This window comes from Perna viridis, chromosome 8, assembly GCF_037379345.1.
Source record: "Perna viridis isolate PV_CMFRI_1.1 ecotype Kerala chromosome 8, ASM3737934v1, whole genome shotgun sequence".
In the NCBI taxonomy this organism is placed as follows: Eukaryota; Metazoa; Mollusca; class Bivalvia; order Mytilida; family Mytilidae; genus Perna; species Perna viridis.
In genome coordinates this window covers 9,504,386-9,527,142 of record NC_142452.1, presented here as the reverse complement: position 1 = coordinate 9,527,142, position 22,757 = coordinate 9,504,386, and the positions used below count along the sequence as shown (strand labels likewise).

General features: G+C 32.5%; 1 protein-coding gene across 2 annotated transcripts in view; it reads left to right on the top strand.

Moving 5' to 3' along the window:
• Positions 1-19,632, top strand: part of LOC148609236 (AP-2 complex subunit alpha-2-like) — a 39,144-nt gene extending 19,512 nt beyond the window's left edge. For both annotated transcript variants that reach the window (XM_088596154.1, XM_088596155.1), the window contains exons 4-23: positions 172-314; positions 2,260-2,453; positions 3,078-3,207; positions 3,638-3,739; positions 4,768-4,876; positions 5,743-5,965; positions 6,317-6,551; positions 6,935-7,042; positions 7,405-7,479; positions 7,863-7,960; positions 8,309-8,438; positions 10,374-10,475; positions 10,814-11,002; positions 11,583-11,779; positions 12,941-13,114; positions 13,590-13,712; positions 14,358-14,474; positions 15,159-15,228; positions 15,612-15,746; positions 16,507-19,632. In XM_088596154.1, coding sequence (XP_088452280.1) covers positions 172-314; positions 2,260-2,453; positions 3,078-3,207; positions 3,638-3,739; positions 4,768-4,876; positions 5,743-5,965; positions 6,317-6,551; positions 6,935-7,042; positions 7,405-7,479; positions 7,863-7,960; positions 8,309-8,438; positions 10,374-10,475; positions 10,814-11,002; positions 11,583-11,779; positions 12,941-13,114; positions 13,590-13,712; positions 14,358-14,474; positions 15,159-15,228; positions 15,612-15,746; positions 16,507-16,584 — 2,732 coding nt within the window. In that variant the 3' untranslated portion in view covers positions 16,585-19,632. The remainder of the gene's footprint in view (positions 1-171; positions 315-2,259; positions 2,454-3,077; positions 3,208-3,637; positions 3,740-4,767; positions 4,877-5,742; positions 5,966-6,316; positions 6,552-6,934; positions 7,043-7,404; positions 7,480-7,862; positions 7,961-8,308; positions 8,439-10,373; positions 10,476-10,813; positions 11,003-11,582; positions 11,780-12,940; positions 13,115-13,589; positions 13,713-14,357; positions 14,475-15,158; positions 15,229-15,611; positions 15,747-16,506) is intronic.
• Positions 19,633-22,757: the final 3,125 nt, after the last annotated feature.

Below are 22,757 nucleotides of genomic sequence, written 5' to 3'. Positions count from 1 at the left end.
CTATGATAAAATCACTTTAATGCTTCATTATCTGTTATTTTCATGAAAACATGAAATATTTTGATTTTTGGCATACTGTACCCGGTAGCTTGTAGAGAATAATATATTGTTATGTGCAAAACTTTCAGGGTTTTTAATTATATATCATGAAGTGTTTTCTTTCTATTACAGGTGATAAAACACTAGATGGGTACCAGAAGAAAAAATATGTTTGTAAATTATTGTTTATATTTTTACTGGGTCACGACATTGACTTTGGTCAGATGGAGGCTGTTAATCTTCTCAGCTCAAATAAATACACAGAAAAACAGATTGTAAGTTTTAATATGATACTCCAAGCCCAAGGTTCCTTTCTTTAATTGGTGTCAAGTAAGCATGGTTTTAAGATTTTATGCCATGAAGACATAAAAACTCTGTATCATCACGTTACCACACTAGCCCGCAAGTATTTGATATGAAGTGGCAATATTGTGTTCATTTTATGTTCTATAAGATGAACAGCGGTCTTAAAAAAGGCATGGAAGAATGTTTGCCTGTTTTCAACAGCTCTTTTTTGTTGATGCAAAAGAAAATAGATTACCCATGATCATTTTCATGTTGTAAGACAGACTTACTGTCAAGTCGAAATTTTGTAAATTAGTACCAGTACATCTGTTTAATTGCAGGACTTTATATTCCAATCAAGTCCACTCCAAGAACATGCTTTACTGTTTATGACATGACTTAATTGTGAAGCCTATCTTGAGAATTTTAACATTCTGCAGATAATAATCATTTCATCAATTTGCAATAGGATCATGATTGCAACAAATTGATTCTATGCTTATGCAATTAAAGTTCCATTTGAATCCAATTGAATTTTGTCACAGATGATGAATCTCAGATTTATTGCATTTTAAATTGATTGTTTGTTGCATCTCCATTAAAGGTTAATGGTACTCCTTGATTTTTTTCTTTGATATCTGTAGTGAAGTTACACATTGGTGGAGGATATACATGTGTAGGCTTTGAAAATGAATAATAACCATTTTCAAGAACACAAGATTTCCTACTATTGCATTGATAACAATAATAACAAAGCTTATCATAACCTTGCCAGAACACAAGAACCTATCTTAAGTTATTCGTTCAACCAATAATTACTGTACAGTGGGAAATTTTCTTGGGATGCTTATTCTTGTTTATTTTAGCAGTCTGTCTAGAAACACCAAAATTAGTTCTGCAAAATATATACTTCGGGCTTAATTACTCAGTGCACCACTTTTTATCTGCTAAAATTAGAAATGCAAAAAACGTTTGTTTACTTTTTTGCTTCATAGTTGCCAAATTTAACACCCATCATACAGTATTACATTTCTAAAGTCATACACCGTTAAACATGTTATTATTATGTAAATTTCCTACTCAGCATAGTCCTGTAGGATTTCTCTCTGACCATTATAAAGTAGGTTAAACTTACCATACTCCTTTATTCTCATTACTTAAGTAGCAGTCATTGTAAGAGTCATACAAATTCTGTAATATGTGATACCCCCTTAAGTAGGACACACATTTTTGTTGATTTTTGTTATTAAGTAGTTTTATATGTCTATAACTCATATGATGAAATGAACAATCATTCATTCCAATCTGTGTGTTCTTAAGAAATTATTTACATTGAAAATTCAATAGTTTGTATTGTATTTCAGTGTCATTTGCAGAGTTATCTCCCTTTCAATTCTGTAGTATAGTCCTTATAATTTATATCTTCTATGAACAGGGGTAATATGAAAAGCCACATGTTAATTTCTTTTAACTATAAAATTTTAAATAAAATATCAAAAATAAAAATATGTAGGCTTTCAAACCATGAATCATATTTTGCATTATTTTTAGCTGGAGTACTACTTAAATACCCTCTTGTTCAGGCCTGCAGTCCTTTTAAAAAAAAAATGTAAGTGTAAAATTTGTCAGAACTAATGACATCATAATTGATCAAAGTATTGTGATGTCATAACTTGCGACTAATTTTACTCTTGACCATTTTTTGTGAAAAGGGCTGCAAGTGCCATAAATCTTTTAAAAAAAAAATATTTAAGTCTTAAAATGCCCTTAATTTCTATGGCAGCTCCTATCAGTCTTCAGCTTTATGTTAAGTCACAAATTGTTAATAATATTCTCAGAATTAATATTTCTTGCACCAGGGCCTGAATACATATTCATTGAGAAAGAGCTTTCAAATGTGTCTCTAGCTATATTTCATTTATAAACCTTTTTCAGGGTTATTTATTCATATCGGTGATGATTAGTGCCCACAATGATTTGATGAAGCTGGTAATTCAGGCTATAAAGAATGATTTATCTAGTCGTAACCCTATCCATGTTACCCTCGCCCTGCAGTGTGTTGCCAACATTGGTAGCAGAGAAATGGCTGAGGGATTAGGCACAGAAATACCAAAGTTATTAGTCTCAGGGTAGGTAAAATTTCCACTTCAAAAAGTGTGGTTTGTTATTAGTTGTCATTGCGAATTGTCTTTTCTTCTTTATGGACGTGCATTTTTTAAATGTCTTGAATACCTGTACTCTTGAATTGGTATGGTAAGGTACTAAACTGAACTTAATGATGAAGTTAAAGGTTTCATGATGAGTGAATATTGAAAAATGTCAACTGAAGTTATTTAATTTCAACATCATAAAAAGATGAGCAGTACCTCAGTGAGTTAGGTATGATCTTGAAATGAAATAAAGCAAGTTGATATTTTGCATTATTCAGGTTTCACAAGCTGTGATATCTGTGGAATATTTGACTGCTTGACATGATTTGGTATCTGCCAAGGCAGAAATTATAGCAATCATACCATCTATAACAACACCAGTTATTTTTCTATCAACAGTTCATGTCACATTGTGCATCGTGTGATATCACAATTATCTAGACATCTGAGAAATAGTTAAAACAACCAAATCATAGAGTATTGTTGACAATGCCTTCAAACCAGTTTGTATATAAAAATATGTGACTTATTGTACAAGATTCAGAATGTCAGAAAAAACAATTTATGATTTTATTTTTAATATACTTATTTTTCTGCTGACAGAGACACAATAGATGCTGTAAAACAGAGTGCTGCATTAACACTGTTACGATTGTTACGAACATCACCTGATCTTATCAATATATCTGAGTGGTCATCACGGGTCATACATCTCCTGAATGATCAACATATGGTAAGCACTTTCTACATTTATGAAAAAAAAAACAAAAAAAAACACCCAACTGGCATTGATAAGATTTCAGTGTTACCTCTGATTGAAATTATGTTTTAATAATTTAGGAAGATTCAAATAAGAAAAATAAATGAAATTCCTTACAACTTTAAACAAAATGTCCTGTCTATTGTAGTCTTTTGTGATATAATAAGGACTATATGTCATCAAAAAGTACAGTGAAACTTATTATAAACAAACTCTTGTGAAATCAGAAACCTGTGTAAACCAGACATCTTATGAATTCCAGTAACATGAGTTTCAATACATGTTAAACCTATTTAAACTGAACGAAACTTGTGGTCCAAAAAGTGTTTGGTTTAGACAGGTTTCACTGAAAAATGTGAATAATGTCATTTTATAAGTAATCCAAAGGTTATTGATTTTACAGGGTGTTGTTACTTCAGCAGCTAGCTTTATAGAAGCTTTAGTGAAGAGAAACCCAGAGGAATACAAAGGCTGTGTTTCATTGGCTGTCTCCAGACTAAGTAGGGTATGTATGAAACAAAGGCTGTGTTTCATTGGCTGTCTCCAGACTAAGTAGGGTATGTATGAAACAAAGGCTTTGTTTCATTGGCTGTATCCAGACTAAGTAGGGTATGTATGAAACAAAGGCTGTTTTTCATTGGCTGTCTCCAGACTAAGTAGGGTATGTATGAAACAAAGGCTGTGTTTCATTGGCTGTCTCCAGACTAAGTAGGGTATGTATGAAACAAAGGCTTTGTTTCATTGGCTGTATCCAGACTAAGTTAAAGTAGGATATGTATGAAGCAAAGGCTGTGTTTCATTGGCTGTATCCAGACTAAGTAGGGTATGTATGAAACAAAGGCTGTGTTTCATTGGCTGTCTCCAGACTAAGTTAAAGTAGGGTGTGTATGAGACAAAGGTTGTATTTCATTGGCTGTCTCCAGACTAAATAGGGTATGTATAATACAAATGTTGTGTTTCATTGGCTGTCTCCAGACTTAAGTTAAAGTAGGGTATGTATAAAACAAAGGCTGTGTTTCATTGGCTGTCTCCAGACTAAGTAGGGTATGTATAAAACAAAGGTTGGGTTTCAATGGCTGTCTCCAGACCAAGTAGGATATGTATAATACAAAGGCTGTGTTTCAGTAGCTGTTTCCGATTGAAGAAGGGTATGTATGAAACAAAGGCTGTGTTTCATTGGCAGTCTCCAGACTAAGTAGAGTCTGGATAAAACAAATGCTTTGTTTAATTGTCAGTCTCCAGGCTTAGTACGGTATTATAAAACAGTGTTATAGTTTTATGTGCTTGTAAATGTTCTTAAATACATGTAGCTGTTATTTTATTTTAAGAAATTATTCTTCAATTATAGGAGTATATTTAGTATTCATGTGGAATGAAATACTGAAAAAAAAATATTGATTAAGTAAACACTAGAAAGCATGAAATGATTTTTTAAATAAAATACTTGTAGTAGGCTGAAAATAAAACTGAGTAAGGATTTAAATAAAGTTTTCAGAATGAATCTTGTGTAATATTTTCTACGTTTGATTGCAGATAGTAACTTCATCCTACACAGACCTACAGGACTACACCTATTACTTTGTACCAGCTCCTTGGTTGTCTGTTAAACTTCTCAGACTCCTACAGAACTATCCACCCCCAGGTAAACTTTTATAATACTAGTTTCGTCCCAATGTCTCAGTAGTCTAGTGGTAGCATGTTAGTCTTCAGGCAGGAGGTCATGAGTTCCATCTGTGGCTGAGCCCCCAAAGACTTCTCAGCCAAGTACATGGCATTTAGGAGATAGAGTGGTGACTGGTCTGCTTGATTTCAGAATAGTGTGTCTAAAGGGGCATGTGGCTTCCTGTGGGCTGTTGCTTTTGTGAGCTAACATTATTAAGTTTAAGCTCAGCATGTCTTACATCATAAAGCGGGGTCTGTATTCCTGTTTTGAATCTGCCGTAGGCCATTTACCCACTGTCTTTCAGTCAATTAATCAATCAATCAATGTTTCTTTCTATCATATACAAAACACTAACAAAATATCCTATTTGTCATTTTGAACCAATTTAGAAGTTTTCAAAACTTTTCTTTTCTGCTATTGACACATTGTGTATATATATACATGATAATTGTTAATAGGTTTTCTTACAAATTTGCCGTTAATCTTAAAAAGATTACTTTTTGTAGAATTTTTTGGAAAAATACACCTGTATTTCAGACATTATTTTTTTTTGCTGTTTAACAATTATTTTTTGTTTTGTTTTGCTTTTTAGCAGAATTCCGTTATTTCAAATCCGGATTTTACCGTTATGATTATTTATTTTACTGAATATTTACTTCTGATATTGCCAGTTTCTGCTTTGTTGACATCCTAAAATCATCCCTGGTATTTTGTGATAGTAATGCAGTATGTTTTACTTGTACTTAAATTTCCAGCCCAGGAGCAGTGTACTTATTTTTATTATTTTAGCATTAGAAAGGTTCTGTGCTTAAACAAGTAATTTCAAATCGTTTCTGTAATTGCAGAGGACCCAGCAGTAAGAACTCGTTTAACAGAATGTTTAGAAACAATACTCAACAAAGCTCAAGAGCCACCAAAGTCTAAGAAAGTTCAGCATTCTAATTCAAAGAATGCTGTCTTATTTGAGGCTATTAATTTGATCATACACATGGACAGTGACCCAAATCTTCTAGTCAGAGCTTGTAATCAACTTGGTCAATTCTTACAACATAGGGAAACTAATTTAAGGTAAGTCTGTAAATCAGAGTTACAATATTATTTATGAGTGTGTCTACCAATGTGTGCAAGATTTTTTTTTAGATAAATGAAACTTTTTTTTAAATTCTGCTTATGTAAAACAAATAATTCATTAACAAATATTAAAAGAAGAAAATATATACTGAAAACTCCCATTTTTCTGCTTTTTATATGTCGTCTTTTATACTGTGGTGTACATACGTCCATCAACAACATCTCAAGGCTCATAATTTTTATAAAAAGAATATCAGTTTGTTCAAATAAGTACTTGCTGTTCTGTTTGCTTACAGGTTGGTATGGGCATATCATGTGTTAATGTCAATTATGCTTCCTTGTCTTCAGATATCTTGCATTGGAAAGTATGTGTTTGTTAGCCACCTCAGAATTTTCTCATGAAGCTGTGAAAAAGCATCAAGAGACTGTAATTACATCCCTAAAAACGGAACGTGATGTCAGTGTACGACAGAGGGCTGTAGATCTATTGTATGCTATGTGTGATAGAACAAATGCTGAAGAAATTGTAGGAGAAATGTTAGAATATCTGGAATCAGCTGATTACTCAATACGGGAAGAAATGGTAAATTCTCAGATATATTTCCTTACATTATTGTAGATAAAAAAACTCAAGTATTCATGTAGTTCTGTATCAGCACAAGTTTGCTTCAGTAAAAGACATTATCCTGCTTATTTTTCTACTGTGTTCTGTTTTACTATTTATTGGTAGTTATTATTTGAAACAATTGTTTCCATATTCCTTGTGGTGGATTACTTTTGGAAAATCCCTTTTAAAAATATAAGTAGTGGAAGTTGACTTATAGTGGCTGAGTTCATTAATACTTGCATTTCTTTGCCAGTACAGATGCAAAATATCTATTTTATTTATTAAATCTTTAAAAGCATATATCACTGCATCTGAATACCTGTATGTATTGTGATGACAGATATATTTATATTAACTAGGTATTAAAGGTGGCCATATTAGCAGAGAAGTATGCTGTAGACTATACTTGGTATGTGGATGTGATTCTGAACCTCATCAGAATATCTGGAGATTATGTCAGTGAGGAGGTTTGTTTTATACACTTATACTATATATCTCATAAGTCTTAGATTTCATCTATTCTATACCCCACTCAATGAATTGGTTGAAATTGGTTCAATGAAACTTGGTTAACAAATGAAATTGCCTTCCAGTCGTCTAAATGCTATCATATTTTCTCAGAGATTATATTATTTATGTGAGTTTTGAAATTTTAATTACGTTCTAGCTTAGGTTACCTTTGAAAAGGACTTCTTAAGTGGTCTTTCCTTTCAATTTTTCTGTCTATCCAAGGATTTCAAATGAATACATAAAATAAGGATGTTAGTAAGTTAAGTGGATCCATACATTTTTTTTTGTGTCAGTTAAATTGTGTGTTACTTGATTCTAGGTTTGGTATAGAGTGATACAGATTGTGATCAACAGAGATGATGTCCAAGGATATGCTGCTAAAACTGTCTTCGAGGTAAATTCACTGACAGTATGACCAAGCTATATCTTCATTGATCAATAGCTGACTAACATGTCTGTTTAGAAGTAAAAAACTTTGAAAAATAATCACACTAATCTGTCATGTATTCTATGGAAAGGATTCCTGAAGTCGGTTGACTATACTTGGTATGTACATTTTAGATGTGAATACCCTTAACCTCATCAGAATATCTGTAGATTATGTCAAAAAGCAGAATTTTTTTTTCCCTTAAGAATAAGATCTGAAGTTTTGAGAGGATATTAAAACATTAAACAAAGACTGAAACATTTTCACACGTATGAAACCACAAAATCTGCACAGTTACTGATTTTCCTAAGTATTAATATGAATAATGATAAGTTGAATACCTTATCCAGGCATTACAAGCTCCTGCTTGTCATGAGAACATGGTGAAAGTTGGTGGATATATCCTGGGAGAGTTTGGAAACCTTATAGCTGGAGATCCTAGATCTAGGTACGCTTCTGGTATTTTCTGTAGGGAATTTTTTATTTTCATTTTAGTCTTTCAAGAACAGTTTGCACTAAACTTGTTGAAATGTTTTTGCGCTAGTAAACATGCTTTTATTAAGTATTTCTTGGAAAGTTTACAAAAGTTGTCCTTTCCAGACAAGTGAAATATCTTGCTGTATATATAAAATTGTATGGTTGATTATTGAAAAGAACTGACCTTAGTATTAATGTTTTGTTACTAGCAGTTAAATTTCATCTTCAACCTTGTGGTCATTGATGTTTGAAGGAGTGAGAATAAACATTAGTAATTAGTAGCTAAAAATATATTTTTAACCATTTTTTATATTTTCAGTGCAATAATACAGTTCCAATTACTACATAGTAAATACCATTTATGTGGTCCTGCCACACGAGGACTCCTGCTGTCAACATACATCAAGTTTATAAATCTATTCCCAGAAATTAAAGGAGATATACAAAATGTAAGTACTATCTTGTCATAGATGCTTAAACACCCCTATACATGAATTGAGATTAACTGAATAATGGCACAGAAGGGTGTCATGTTTTTGCTACAAAATTTATGTATTTTAAATGTTACTTATTATACCCCATGCAACAAAGTTGCGAAGGGTATAATGTTTTTGACCCAACCGTCCATCCGTCAGTCCATCATCAGTTTTCCAGACTTTTTTTTCTAAACAATTGCAGATATTGACATGATTTTTGGTATACAAGTTCACCATGATAAGTTACAGGTCAAGTTTAACTTTCGTTCTGCTCTGATGATTTTTACTGAAAGTATGGGCCTTGAACTTCGCAAAATTCACAGAAAAAAAAGTTTTTTTCTAGACGCTTGCAGATATTGACATGATTTTTAGTATATAAATTCACCATCATAAGTTACAGGTCAAGTGTACATTTTGCTCAGCTCTGATGATTTTTACCGAAATTACAGGCCTTGAACTCAGCAAAATTCACAGAAATAATTGTTTTCCAGATTTTTTTTCTAAATGCTTGCAGATATTGACATGATTTTTTGGTATATAAGTTCATCATGATACGTTACAGTTCAAGGTAAACTTTCATTCAGCTCAGATGATTTTTAAGCAAATTACGGGCCTTGAACTCGGCTAAATTCACAGAAATTATCATTTTTTATGTAAACACTTGCAGATTATGACATGATGTTTGGTATTTGTTTTCACCATGATAAGTTACAGGTCAAGTGTACGTTTTGTTCTGCTACCATGATATTTCCTTTGGATTAACTAAAACTCAAAGATATCACAGTCTGGAGTTTGAAACTACCATTCTGAGTAACAGAATTTAGTTAGAAGATAAAAGTTTAAAGCATAAAAAAACCACTGTTATTCCTTTTTTATTGGGGTCCTTCTACATGTATTTCTCCTACAAACAAATTTACTTGAGTATCCAGCGTGGGGACTCGTGGGGTATGTGAGCACGCTCACTAAGGTTCCTTAATTAGGTATGTAAAACAAATGAAATGTTTCCACTGTTTTAGGGAAAGGACATAAGGGGCACATGCAATTTGGAAAAAGTGTATGTAATTGATACTTGATAAACATAAGGACGAGGATTTTTCATAAGTATTTTAATAATAATTTCTAGTAAGAATCCTTGATGAGGACCATGTATTAAAGTCCTGAAGGTGAACTATGAATGACAAAGTAGATACAGTAGAGTGAAGAGAAGATTTTGTACATCTTTACAAATGTCCATTGTAATAATGTACAAATCTTGATAGGATGTTTCATTTCACAATTGGGAATATCACTGCAGAAATTTGGAAAATTTGGAGCCTATTTATCTTTGGGAATAGGGCTAAAATTTTGACCCAGAATAAGGGTTAGAACTACTGGATGCAAGTATGTTCAAATAATTGAGTAGAAAATCAGAAAGTAAAAAGGCCAAAAACTTAAAAAATAACGTATATATGTATACTAAATTGTCAAGCATTAATTGAAGGCATGCTTGTCTAAAGATTAGTATACATATGTGCCTAAAATACTAGTTAGGCACAAAGATCCTGATACTTACATCCATCCCTTGTGACCAATGCATCTGTTAGTATCATAGAACAATTGACTGAATGATTAGTTTTTGACAATGTTATTGACAAACAGATTGCAGTATATGGCTGTCTGACCATCCACGTGTATGAAAATCCAAAAATACTTTGACGATTTTTAATGATGTTGATATAGTGTTTGCATCTATTAAAGGAAGCTTCCTTCATTTTCCCATTTGTTGTAGAGTGTTGAGACTTTGAACACACAGAAAAGAAGGGCGTGTGTTTTATGTGCCTTAGCACAGCTGTCATTTACCAAAACAGATTCACTGCATACAGAAAAAGAAAATTTCAAATATTTAACATCCTTTTCATCTGATTTCAGGTATTGAAAAGTGATAATAACCTGAAGAATTCTGATGTAGAATTACAACAAAGAAGTGTGGAATATCTACAGCTGAGTACAGTTGCATCGTTAGATGTTCTGGTTAGTGTTTTGCTAAGAAATATTTCTGTATCAATTTTTCAATGCAAAATAAATGGAATGTAAAGCACAATTACACAAGTACATGTAGTGAAAATTAACAACAAAAATAAAAATTTCTAATATCTGAGCAATTAAGTGTGTCATTACTACTTAATGTGTAATTTGAAGAATTAATTTTCTAATGATGACAGTTTTAATTTAGCATTGCCTTGAAATATTCATAGAAACACTTATCAAGTGGTATAATGATAGACAGATTGGTTTTATTGTGAATTGTTTGAAATTTGTTCATGACTAAGTATTATAAGATCTGTCTATACAGCCTTTTGCTATTGTAGGCGACAGTATTAGAGGAAATGCCCCCATTCCCAGAAAGAGAATCTTCTATACTGGCTAAACTCAAAAAGAAGAAACCATCATCTGTACCTGATGCTCCAGAGGAGAAGAAAGAGCATAAGTTACCACAAGCTCAGATGAGTAATAATATAGAGGTTCATGCTCCTCCTGTACAACTAAACTCTGCTGCAGTATGTATCCCTAGTCATCTAGGAAATTTACTCGTTCTATTTTAGCAACCGACATTTATTTACAGTTATATTTATTGACAATATAAGGTCACTGACAGTATGTATCACTTGGGCTCCAACTACTTTCTTACCCTTGCATGAACAACCAGTTTTTTTGTAGCATCACCAATAGGGGCCACTAGTGGGAAAATAATATAGTAAACACGTCATATGAAAATTAAAATTTTATTGCAGTAAAAAAACAACAGTATATTGACTAGAAATGAATTTGCACAATTTGAGAAAGAAAGAAAAACACTCAGCAAAGCCTTGTGTTTTACTCCAAATCAAAGCCTGATCTGTATGTTGTTTTTATTTCAAGTGAAAACACTGTTATTGTCTTTATAATAACCTCAAATATTTCAGAACTCTTTTGTTTGATTAGTTCAATAAGAGCTGCCACTTTTTGCAAAATTGTGACGTAAGGCATGATTTTTTCATTTGTGATAAAACCTTTAAAAAGATATCAATATAATATTTTGTTCTGCATATTCACGGAATGACTTATACAAAAATTGATATTAAAGAAAATATTTTGCAGCCAGCAGCTCCAAGTTCAGCATCAGCAGATTTGCTTGGTCTTGACTCGTCAACATCAGCACCCTCTGGTGGAGGAAGTATGGGTGGGGGAGGTCTTGGAGGACTATTGGTTGATGTTTTTGACACTGCAGCACCACCAGCAGAGAATGGAGTTGATGCCAGTGGTCTGACAGTTGGTGCTGATGATAGCTATAAAAAGTAATTTTTTTAAACTACCTTTTGAAAAAAGCATACAATCCTATTTGCTATAATATATAGACTACAACTAACCTTACAAGACAAAACATTACCTGTTCAACTAATTATCAAAAAGAGGAATGCATAATCCCTGGCTGTTTCTTTCATTTTCAAACAATATTATGCCACACTTGATGGTGTTTGATATAGTATGAATACTAACTATAGGATCTGATGACATCCCCTCATGTGTGAGGCTACATCACTGTGTATGGTACCAAGATATGGGTTGATTGGATTAATAGTACAAGAAAATATCAAACTGTGAGATAAAACATTCAGATTTTTAATTGACCAAAAGTTTGATATCATATTTGGCTGATTGATATTTTCAGATGAAATACTTAAAAATATAGCCATTCTCAGATTCTTAAGAGGACATGGGTTATATTTCATGATGTATTCAAAATTGCTCTGCATTTACTACTTGTGAATTAAGCTATGGACCCACTTACATTCTAAGCCATTGATTAAAAATTCATGTGACTTTTTAATCTTTTTCTGCAAGAAATTTTTCTATCATTTTACATTTTCCCATGAGATTTTATGGGTTAGATTGATTCTCCTTTCGGATAATTTTTGATTAAAACAATTTCTCCACTGTCTATGATTAAATTGTTCTCTAAAGCTTGCATGTTGGAGAAATAATTTAAACACGTTGGATTGGAGAAATAATTTAACCACATTGGATTGGAGAAATAATTTAATTACCTGGAGTGGAAAAATAATTCAACCACATTGGAATGGAGAAATAATTTAACTGCATTGGAGTGGGAAAAAAAATGAATTTAACAACTCATTACTGAAGGGGAATCCATATACAACATAGCAGTTCTCTTTTCTCACTGTTTGTATTGACTAGTCCCAGTTTCATTTAAAAAATGTCAAGTTGTCAAAAGTGGAACTTTCCTTTTCAAGTGGCATTTGTAAGCAATCAATATTGTTACTTTTTTCTTTATGTAAAAGAATTGAAAACTTTCTGTCATAATCCCTGCCAACTGAACATAAGAATTGGTCAAATTATGCCTGTTATGAGCATGTTACCAGATTGATAGGATGATGTTTGTTTGCTGTTTAAAATGATAAATGAATAATATACTTAATCATATCTAATTATTTCAGGTTTATATGTAAAAATAATGGAGTGCTATATGAGAACGACTCCCTACAAATTGGAGTGAAGTCAGAATTCCGACAGAACCTGGGAAGATTAGGAATATTTTATGGAAACAAGACGTCATTTCAATTTACCGGGTTTACTGCTGATGTTAGCTGTCCAGGCAATCTTAGTAGTCATATCCTTTTATATTATAATTTACAATCTAAACAAGGGACTAATCACTACATGTAAAGTAACATGTGTGAATCCTTGTCAGTCACTTTTTTATACTTTAAAATGGGAATAAAGATGTATAAAAATTTAGATTCGGTATTATTTCCAATGAGAGTCTTCCGGCAAATACCAAGCAAAGAACAATTAAACTTCTACAGGTCACCCTACAGTCTTCAATGATGGGCAAAACCCATAGTATAAAGCAAGCTGTAAAAGCTCCCAAAACAAATGAAATGAAACCGTTCATAAATGACAAAAATCCTTTCAGAAATCCCCTTCCTTTGTATTGTCAATAGGTCCACATAGACCTGACCAGCTGAGGCATATTGATTACCAACATCACATGTAAGTAGATTGACTAGGAATCAGTTGATTTCTTATGAAAGAAAGTTGATTTGATTTGTACAGTTTTGTGTATCTTCCTTAACATTATCGACAGTTAAGTTGTCAGCCTAAACCAGCTGGTAATGTGATTGAGAGTGGTGCACAGAGTCAACAAACTATTAACGCTGAATGTATATCAGAATTCTCAGAAGCTCCAATCCTTAATATATCTTTCATGTAAGTTTGTAACAGCATTTATCAAGCCCCATGTAGTTAATCTGTCTATTTGTGTCATAAAATGGGGCATTTAGTGCATGGAAATCTGTTGAGGTGTTTTGCCAATTTTATGTACAAAATGCTCTATTGTATACTGGGGTATATAAAGCCCACCGTAGTCATCTTTACTGGTTTTGTTAGTATGGGGTATTTAATGTCTTGAAACCTTTTGTGTTAAGTCAATTTTATAAACAAAAATAAGCCTACATCCCTTTTAACCCAAATAATTTTTGTTGATTATTCTATGTGACAAGTGTTTTTTGTGTGTTTGAGCTATATGAAGTTTTTTGATGCTTTATATAACATTACTTCAGTTGTTAGGTCCAATTTACTCAATTTTTATGTTTATATAAAATCCAAAAATGTTATTGGAGCTTTCATTAAATGTTATGTATTTATAGTATTGAAGAAGTTTTTCCATAGTGTAGTGACACAAAGACAAGGTGAATAAGGAAAATTACTTTTTTTTCAAATTTGATTCCTAGCAGAAAAGGAAGTTGGAGTATTATTTTGCCATTAAGTTCCGCCTTTGATCTGACAGGAGTTATTCCCCTTTCCCAACATTAAACTTGCAATTGTCATTTACAAAACATTTTGTGATTGTAGGCTGAGTGGTGCAGTACAGAGAATTAACTTAAAGCTACCCATCATCATTAACAAGTTTATAGAACCAGCGGAAATGGACTCATCAACTTTCTTCACAAGATGGAAGGCATTGCATCAGTGAGTATTAAAAATAAAAGGATGTGAAGTACAAATTTCTGTGATTTTGGCATATTTGGTTAAACCATGATGCTAAGTGATTTAAGTATTTTTTTCTTATTTGTAAAGACCAGTAGAACATAGAGATGAAATCCTAGAGTTAAACTGCCATGTATTTGAGTAATCAAGGGAACCAAGATTCTAGCAGCAATCAAAAGGGACAAAGACCAGACATGGAAAACAGACAAACACAGCAAAGAACACAAAGTAACTTAAATAATACATACAGAGTAACAAGAGTAAATGAGCAACTCAGACTCCGCTTAAAACTGGGGGCATGGACCAGGTGCACTGGTAGGGTAAGCGCCTTCTGCTCTTCTAGAAACACCCTCCAACAAAAGTCAAGTCAAAGGTAGATGAAAGAGGAAAGGAAAAGTATGACACTTCGAACAAATCAATTTTCATAGTGCAGATGGATACACCGTAACGATCCACAAGTTCATGATGATGACCATAAAACTTTTGTAGTGATGACTTCAATCTTGTAGCAACTTTACTTTCACTGATTGTCTGAAGTTTTAGTATTTGTAGGCTACATTTACATACCAAAATAAGAAATCTGATGGATCTGTATATGCCCATCATGCAAACAATCCTGAGACTGCTCAGCTTGTTTTGATCTTTCTTCTTGTACTTTGCTTTCAGACCTAGTCAGGAATGTCAGAGGATATTTAAGGCACAGTTCCCTATGGATAATGAACAAGTTAAAACAAAGGTAAATTGTCTTAAGTAATAAGTTGATCTGAGGAAGGATCATTTTCACAGTAGATTTTGCAGATTTTTTACATAATGATAACTTTTTAGAGGATGTTACTATTATTTATAAGGTCATTTTGTCATCACTTCATAACACTGTAGATCTAATTATCAAAACTTAATTTTCTTCTTCTGTATTAATTTTTTCTTTATATACTTACATTGAAAGACAAATCAAAATTGAAGCATTATTTTGTGTTATTCAGGGTCACTACAACATCAAATTGTCAATGCTTTGCAAAATAATTGCCAGTGTAGAAATGACAAATGGCATTTGTTATCAGTAATTTTCCTTAATACATAAAAAGACCTTGAATGATGTTTGATATTTATACTTTTCAGTTACTAGGATTTAGTTTAAGTGTATTACTGGATATAGATCCTAACCCAGATAACTTTGTATCTGCTGGTATAATGTACACAAGGGGTGCACAGATAGGAATACTAGCTCGGCTAGAACCTAACAAACAGGCACAAGTAAGTCATAATGTAAAATTGAAAAAGAATATTTTGATGATTTTATAATTCATGCAATTGGTCTCAATAGTGACTAGGTTGTCATATCACCAGGGTTTTACTTGCGGTATTGAATTTGTATTGTAACTGAAGCATGATTTTTCTCAATATTTGCATTTTGCCTAAAAGATCAAAACTTTATTGACATAATAATTCACATTTAATTTCTTGATTTACAGTTATTTTATTCAAAAAATTAATCTGTGTTCAAATGTTTATGAGGGTTAAATACTGTGTTCTTTTTGGTTATCCTTGATAATAAGGATCCGACAATCATGATTCCTGTTTTTATGGTCTCAGTGTACTGACCTTGAGTGTAGGTGGTTGTGGATTCATTGATCAAACCATCAAGCATTTGGTATTTAAGGGAATATAGTGATGACTGGATGGCTTAATCCGAATAATGTGTCATAGTAGGGTGACATGCTTACCTGTAGGATGTTGGTGCTGTGATAAAGCACAATAAAACTCGAGCTCAGTTTGTAAAGACTTGTACAAAGCAGGGTCTGTTTGATTGGTCAATCAACCTCGTCTGTTACTGCATGTATTTATCTGCCATAGGATGTTAAAACTTAATCTATCAGTCAATCATTTATATTTTAAAAATGGATGATATTAAAGTTGAATCTTGGATTTACCCTTGTTTATTCATGTGCAAATTGTACATGGAATGGTAATTAACGCCAAGTTGATTTCTGGTGTTCTGTTTTTTTATTTTCAGATGTACAGACTGACGATTCGATCAAGTAAAGACCATGTACCAACCATGCTGTGTGATTTGTTAGAAAGTCAATTATAAATAACCATTCCATGGAAATAATAAAAACAGTCAACATTGGTTTTTAAATTGGACCATTGGTGCAAGGTGTATGGGTCAATTTAGACCCCATGCTAAGTTAACTATGGAACTTTCATACCAGTGCTCAGATCCATCTTACCAAGTAAAGTTTAACCTAAAAATCATCTGTGTAGGTGAAAAAAAAGTGTATCTATTTGGAACTAAGGCTGTGTAATTTTTTCAAATGTAGAATTGTGATAATTGTAATGTGTTTATGAAGACTTTGAAGTATATAATTTGGAATAAAAAAAGTAGCATCTGTGTTTTTATATTCAATATGATGTTGTTGAAGAAAAAACTGTTAGCTTTGATAAATGTGGTAAAAGTAGTTTTCATGCTTTCAGGTTCCCTGGATTTGTTCATGTTTGATGCTTATCAGTTCATTCTTTAAAAAGTTTTCTTTTCATACTGAGGTCATTCCTAATGACAATTGTATAAAATGTATATTTTTACCATTTTTGGTAATAAAAATTCATCTTTTTTTATTTTTGACTGTAAGGGCTTCAAATTGCAGATCCACTGACATTTCAAAGATTAAGAGTGGTGTTATTTTATTGATGTATAGGTAAAGTGTAGTGCCATTTTCTTTTATTGTTCTTTTCTCTAGTTTATCTACGTTTTAATTCAACATGTTCTCAATTTTTTCATACGGTCTGTTTTGCGAGGTTGTTGATTTGCTCAAAATAAATTTTAACATTTGATTTTTTAATCACTAGTTATAAAGGTTGTGATTTAACAAATTAAAAAGTAAGTTGTACCTCGGAGGAGTAAGTACAGGAAATTTTACCCAAGAACTAACTTTCATTTTCTAAATTTAGATTTAATGTTTAATGTTTTGTTTACTGATGTATTTACATTTGTTTATGATAGACTTGTATGCATTTTGGTCAAGAAAATAATGTCTGTAATTAAGTTATCCAACTGAACAAAATTTTGGTCTTATCAATTTTGATATTTCCACATTTTTTAACAAAACATTGTGCGAGGCCAAACATCTACCATGCAAAGACGCTAGCATAAATTTATGTAAATATATGAAAAAAAAATTAATTTACATATATATATATACTGAACATATTAAGGGAACACAGACATTTTTATGCTTGTCCTCCTGTAAAAAATATAAAAATGTTTGGAGGGCTGAAGAAAGGTAGTAATGTACTCATTGTAGAGTGTAGCAGTATGTAATGTATTATCTAGGTTTTATGTGCAATAAATACTATAGGATTTATTTCTGTGGGTTCTATTGGTCAATTATTAAAAGTTTATGCAGACAGGATTTTGAACATTTTCACATCACGGTTTGGCCATACCTGTTCTTTTTTTTTTTTATATAAATTAAGAGAATATCTGTAATGTCTTGATCAGTTATTAATGCTTTATCTTTGATATCATTGATGGTATATTTCTATGACAGGAGAAATCATGAATATCACGTTTTTTTATTTATACTTTGGTCTTAATATTAAGATTCACCTTAAATTTGGGTAAAATGTATTTCCTAGAATATTCAAGAATGTATTGTATATTGTTAGTACATATTACAAAAGGAATTTTTATGGGCATCTTAAAGAGTTTACATTTTCTAAATCCAGAAGATGCCATGAAAGTTTTGATGTCGAGACTCAATACATGTACCTTTACTCTGGTGATGATTTTTATATTTATGAGCATATAATGGGGCATTTTTCAGTGGTCAACATATGCTATGGTAAATAATGTATGTTAATGCAATCATGTACCAATGCTATCAAATACAAGAAACTCCTTAATAAAAAATCCCAATCCAATATTGTGTAAATTCTGTAAGTTAGAGTAAGAATAGGATTGATTTGTATGTAATCTACTACCTAATAAAACTAAGACCATTTATTGGATTATCTATAAAATATTGATGTCTTCCACATACAATGTCTAGGTATTTAATCCTTAGGAACAATACAAGAAAAAAAACCAATATCAATGCATGAAAAAAGACCAAGGATAAGATATCTAAACATGGTTATTCAGATACAAACATTAGATATTAGATAAAGAGGACTAAATAAAATTACATATATGTTTCCTTTCATGAATATTTCTTGTGTTCATCAGTCTATAGAAAATAATATCTCAAGCTTAATAGGGTCAGGTATCAGAGACTAACAATGGAAACTCATAAAAAATGCATAATTATGGTCTTGTCAGGATTCATTGCTGGTTTCATATAAATGGGGCAAGGTGGATTAGAATAACATTCCCTTCATTGTGTTGGTATGTGAGAGAACAGAGAAAGTGCTTTTGTAGACATTATTTTGTTTGTTTATTTTTGTTGCCAAATTTTTGACATTTACATATATATGAGATTTTTAATTGTACACAGTGTAAAATATTTATACAATTGTATATTTCCATCATATGCTTGTTGATAGGATAATTTGTTTTGCCTAGCTATATACAGATGAAATGATAGTAAAATAAAATGGATAGGCAATAATCCTACTGGTTTGAAGATTGTTCAAGTGTTATTTCAAGATTTTCTGGAAAACAGAAGTATTAAGGAATGAACAGCATAATAAATCATATGGGTTTGCTGGTAGCATTTGTAGATGAAACATTTTTAGATGAAAAAATATAGATAATAGAAGTCATTATTAAAATTAATGTGATGAAATCATTGTTATGGGATAGGATGCACAGGTTACCAATGCATTAGTTTCATGTGGTGTTCATTTTTAATCAGACCGCATTTCCTGTCTTCTCTTGGTCTGACTCTTGATACAAGACTATACACATGGGGCTTAACATTGAATTAAATGCTTTAGGAAGCATTGGATGAGAACATCATTTTTTTTCAATTGAAGTAGTATTTGAACAACCTATGTGTCACCAGCTTGTTAAACCACAAATTTAAACAGTAGGTATGTTAACCAGTTTATTTTTTTGCCACTATGAGTTAATAGAACCAATGTGTAAATGTATAATCGTAATAGTCAGTATGGACAAGTAAATAAATCCATGTACATACTACCTTGTGTTTTTACTTTTGCATACAGTTGTAGAGTTTCATGTTACTTCTGAATTTCTCAGGAGTATGTGTAATATATTTGTCAGTTTTTGGGTGATATACTGTAAAAATGGTAACCAAATATATTTAAGGTAATGTAATTGGTACTGTTTTTTATGTTCTCAGAACCACATCCAGACATTTTAATATTTTGTATGTCATGGCTGTTAGTTTTCCTACCTTTCTTTCAATCTACATTTCAATTTAGGCAAGTAGAACTTTCATCAACTTGCCTGATAGAACATGGTTTGTACAATGTTATATGATACACTGGATTGATTATAGGGGTTGGGAATGGAAACGTTTCTGAATCAGGGACCAGAAACATTTTTCTGATTTTGTTTCCAGACAATAACTTAAGTGAAAATATGGATATCCACGAATTTCTACCACAATATGCTATTCGACAAAAGAAAGACTGAGAATGAATTGGGCTTTGAGACTTGAAGCTGTTGAGGATTGGGTTAAAGTGGATCAAAAGCGGGCATTTCCTTGATGTCCTGACAATAGCTTGAGTAAAAGTGGAAGAATCTCTGAAGATATAACACTATGTGCCTTACCAATAAAGGGTTGATTCTCGAGGTTATTATTTGAACCGTTCAGCATGTTTAAGAAAGTTTGTTTGTTTGTTGGGGTTTAACGTCCGAGCAGCAATATTTCAGCTATATTCAGACGATGAACATAAGTGGATGATAAAATGAACATGAAGTGATGATGAAATGAAAAATGGGATTGGACACAAGGATAATGGGGTCGACAAATTTTGATTGCCACTGGAAATAGGGAGAGTTGGGTAGGGTCGGGCGATTTAGCCTCCTGTGGCGGAGCCCTCTGGTTCCTACTCCAGGAGAATACCACAGTAGGGTTCTTTAACGTGCGAGAAACGTGGCATCATTCCCAACATGGTGCACCACTATGGTTTGAGGTCAGGTTTTCCGTATTGTAGCCTGACAACCCCAGCATTTAACACACCAGGGGTACCCCATTCCACCACCTGGGGCACACAACCCAGTTGCTCTGTGGACAGAGCGCCCTAGCCCCCAGCTAAGGTTCTGAGCACTATTTAGTCGCCTTTTACGACAAGCTTTGCGCTGCTGCAGACCTATGCTTTTGACACCCGGACCTGCACGGGTCTGCATGTTTAAGAATATGTAATTAGTATAGTACTTCAAGTGAAATTGTAACGATGTAATGAAACAATCATCAGTTCACCTGCCAGTTATAATCTTTTTTTATTTATTTATTGATGGAAATGGAAAGTACATATTGGTATGTGCCTCCCTTTTCTCATGGTTTCAGTGTCAGGGACGGCGTTGCATAATATAAGTTTCGGCCCATTAGCAGTTCCGATAGAAACCTGTATTTTAGGTTACAGACCACCAATTCAACCAATGAGCATTTGGAACGTACGCAAAAATAGTCCTACGCAGAAATTACCCCTGTTCCTCATAGTGCTGTGAAAAAAGTTCTCATCTCATTTAAAAAATTTAAACAGTTTCTGCAAGGAAAAACATTTCTGTATATTTTATAGGTGCATTTGGCTTCTTGTGATGTGAAGCCTAATCTCCATAATGATTTTTAAATATACCCCTATCTTGTGAAAACACTGGGATTTCCCATGCTATTTATAGACACTTCACTTCCGGTGACCAGTACTGCACTGCAAGTCTGCTAACCCCACATGCCATTCTGAGGATTGTGAGCTGACATATGTAGAATCGTGCTGATATATAGTCCTCTGCAGGTTAAAGTTAAGGTAAAGTCAAGAGAAGCCATTGAATATTGTGAAATTAGCATAGAAGCCTATGGGAAGTGGAATTAGTGGTTTTTAGCCTTAAGCTTAGGCCATGGCAAAATGAAAAGTTTCTTGGAATAGCTTTAAACTACTTGAAGATCTTGTAAACTTTGCTATGAGAGGAATACACTACAAAAATCCTTCAAAATATGCATTTTTTTAAATTATAGGTCCAAATTATGGGAAATTGGTCATTTTGGCTGAATTTTATGTCCTATCTTGTGAAAAGTTTAGAAAATTTAGTAAAAATATCAAATATTTAACTTTGAGGGCTATATTTACCTTAATATGGTGGTAATCAGCACTTGAAATCAAGTTTTGTGTAAATTTGAGCAAAAATTTGATTAGAAATGAGGAAAAACTCACTTTCATTACTGTGGTTAAGGACATATAAGCATTTCCCTATGGCAACATGGAAAATCCATTTTTGAGTACTTTTTTTGCTTTAGGTGCCCTTTACTTGTCATGTTTTATTGTGAAAACACTGTATTTACAAATTTAAAGCCAAAGATATCACCTTTTGCGAAAATTTAAAGATTTAGGGTTTTTGACATGTGATCAAGAAAAAGGGGGAGGCATGTCAGACATAAATTTTTAAAAATAGACCAATTTTTCAGAAAATGACTACTTTTAAAGGCTATCTCTTTATTAATATGGTTAAAAAACAAGTTGTGATTGATTTTTTTTATTTGAAAAGTCAGAAAAAGTTCTTTGCAAATATTTAATGCATTTAAGTATGGTAGAATATTGTCACTTTTTTGCTCGCGCAACTTGGTTACCCTATATTTAAAAATCAAATATTTAAAAAAGTGCTTGTCATATTTCACTGAAACTTTGCAAATGCATTCAGTATGTGTATAGGAAGATACTTGTATAGTTGTTAATTTTTTCTAAGACAGAAAGTGACTCTTTAGGTTACAGACCACCAATTCAACCAATGAGCATTTGGAACCTACGCAAAAATAGTCCTACGCAGAAATTACCCCTGTTCCTCATAGTGCTGTGAAAAAAGTTCTCATCTCATTTAAAAAATTTAAACAGTTTCTGAAAGGAAAAACATTTCTGTACATTTTATAGGTGCATTTGGCTTCTTGTGATGTGAAGCTTAATCTCCATAATGTTTCTAAATATACCCCTATCTTGTGAAAACACTGGGATTTCCCATGCTATTTATAGACACTTCACTTCCGGTGACCAGTACTGCACTGCAAGTCTGCTAACCCCACATGCCATTCTGAGGATTGTGAGCTTACATATGTAGAATCATGCTGATATATAGTCCTCTGCAGGTTA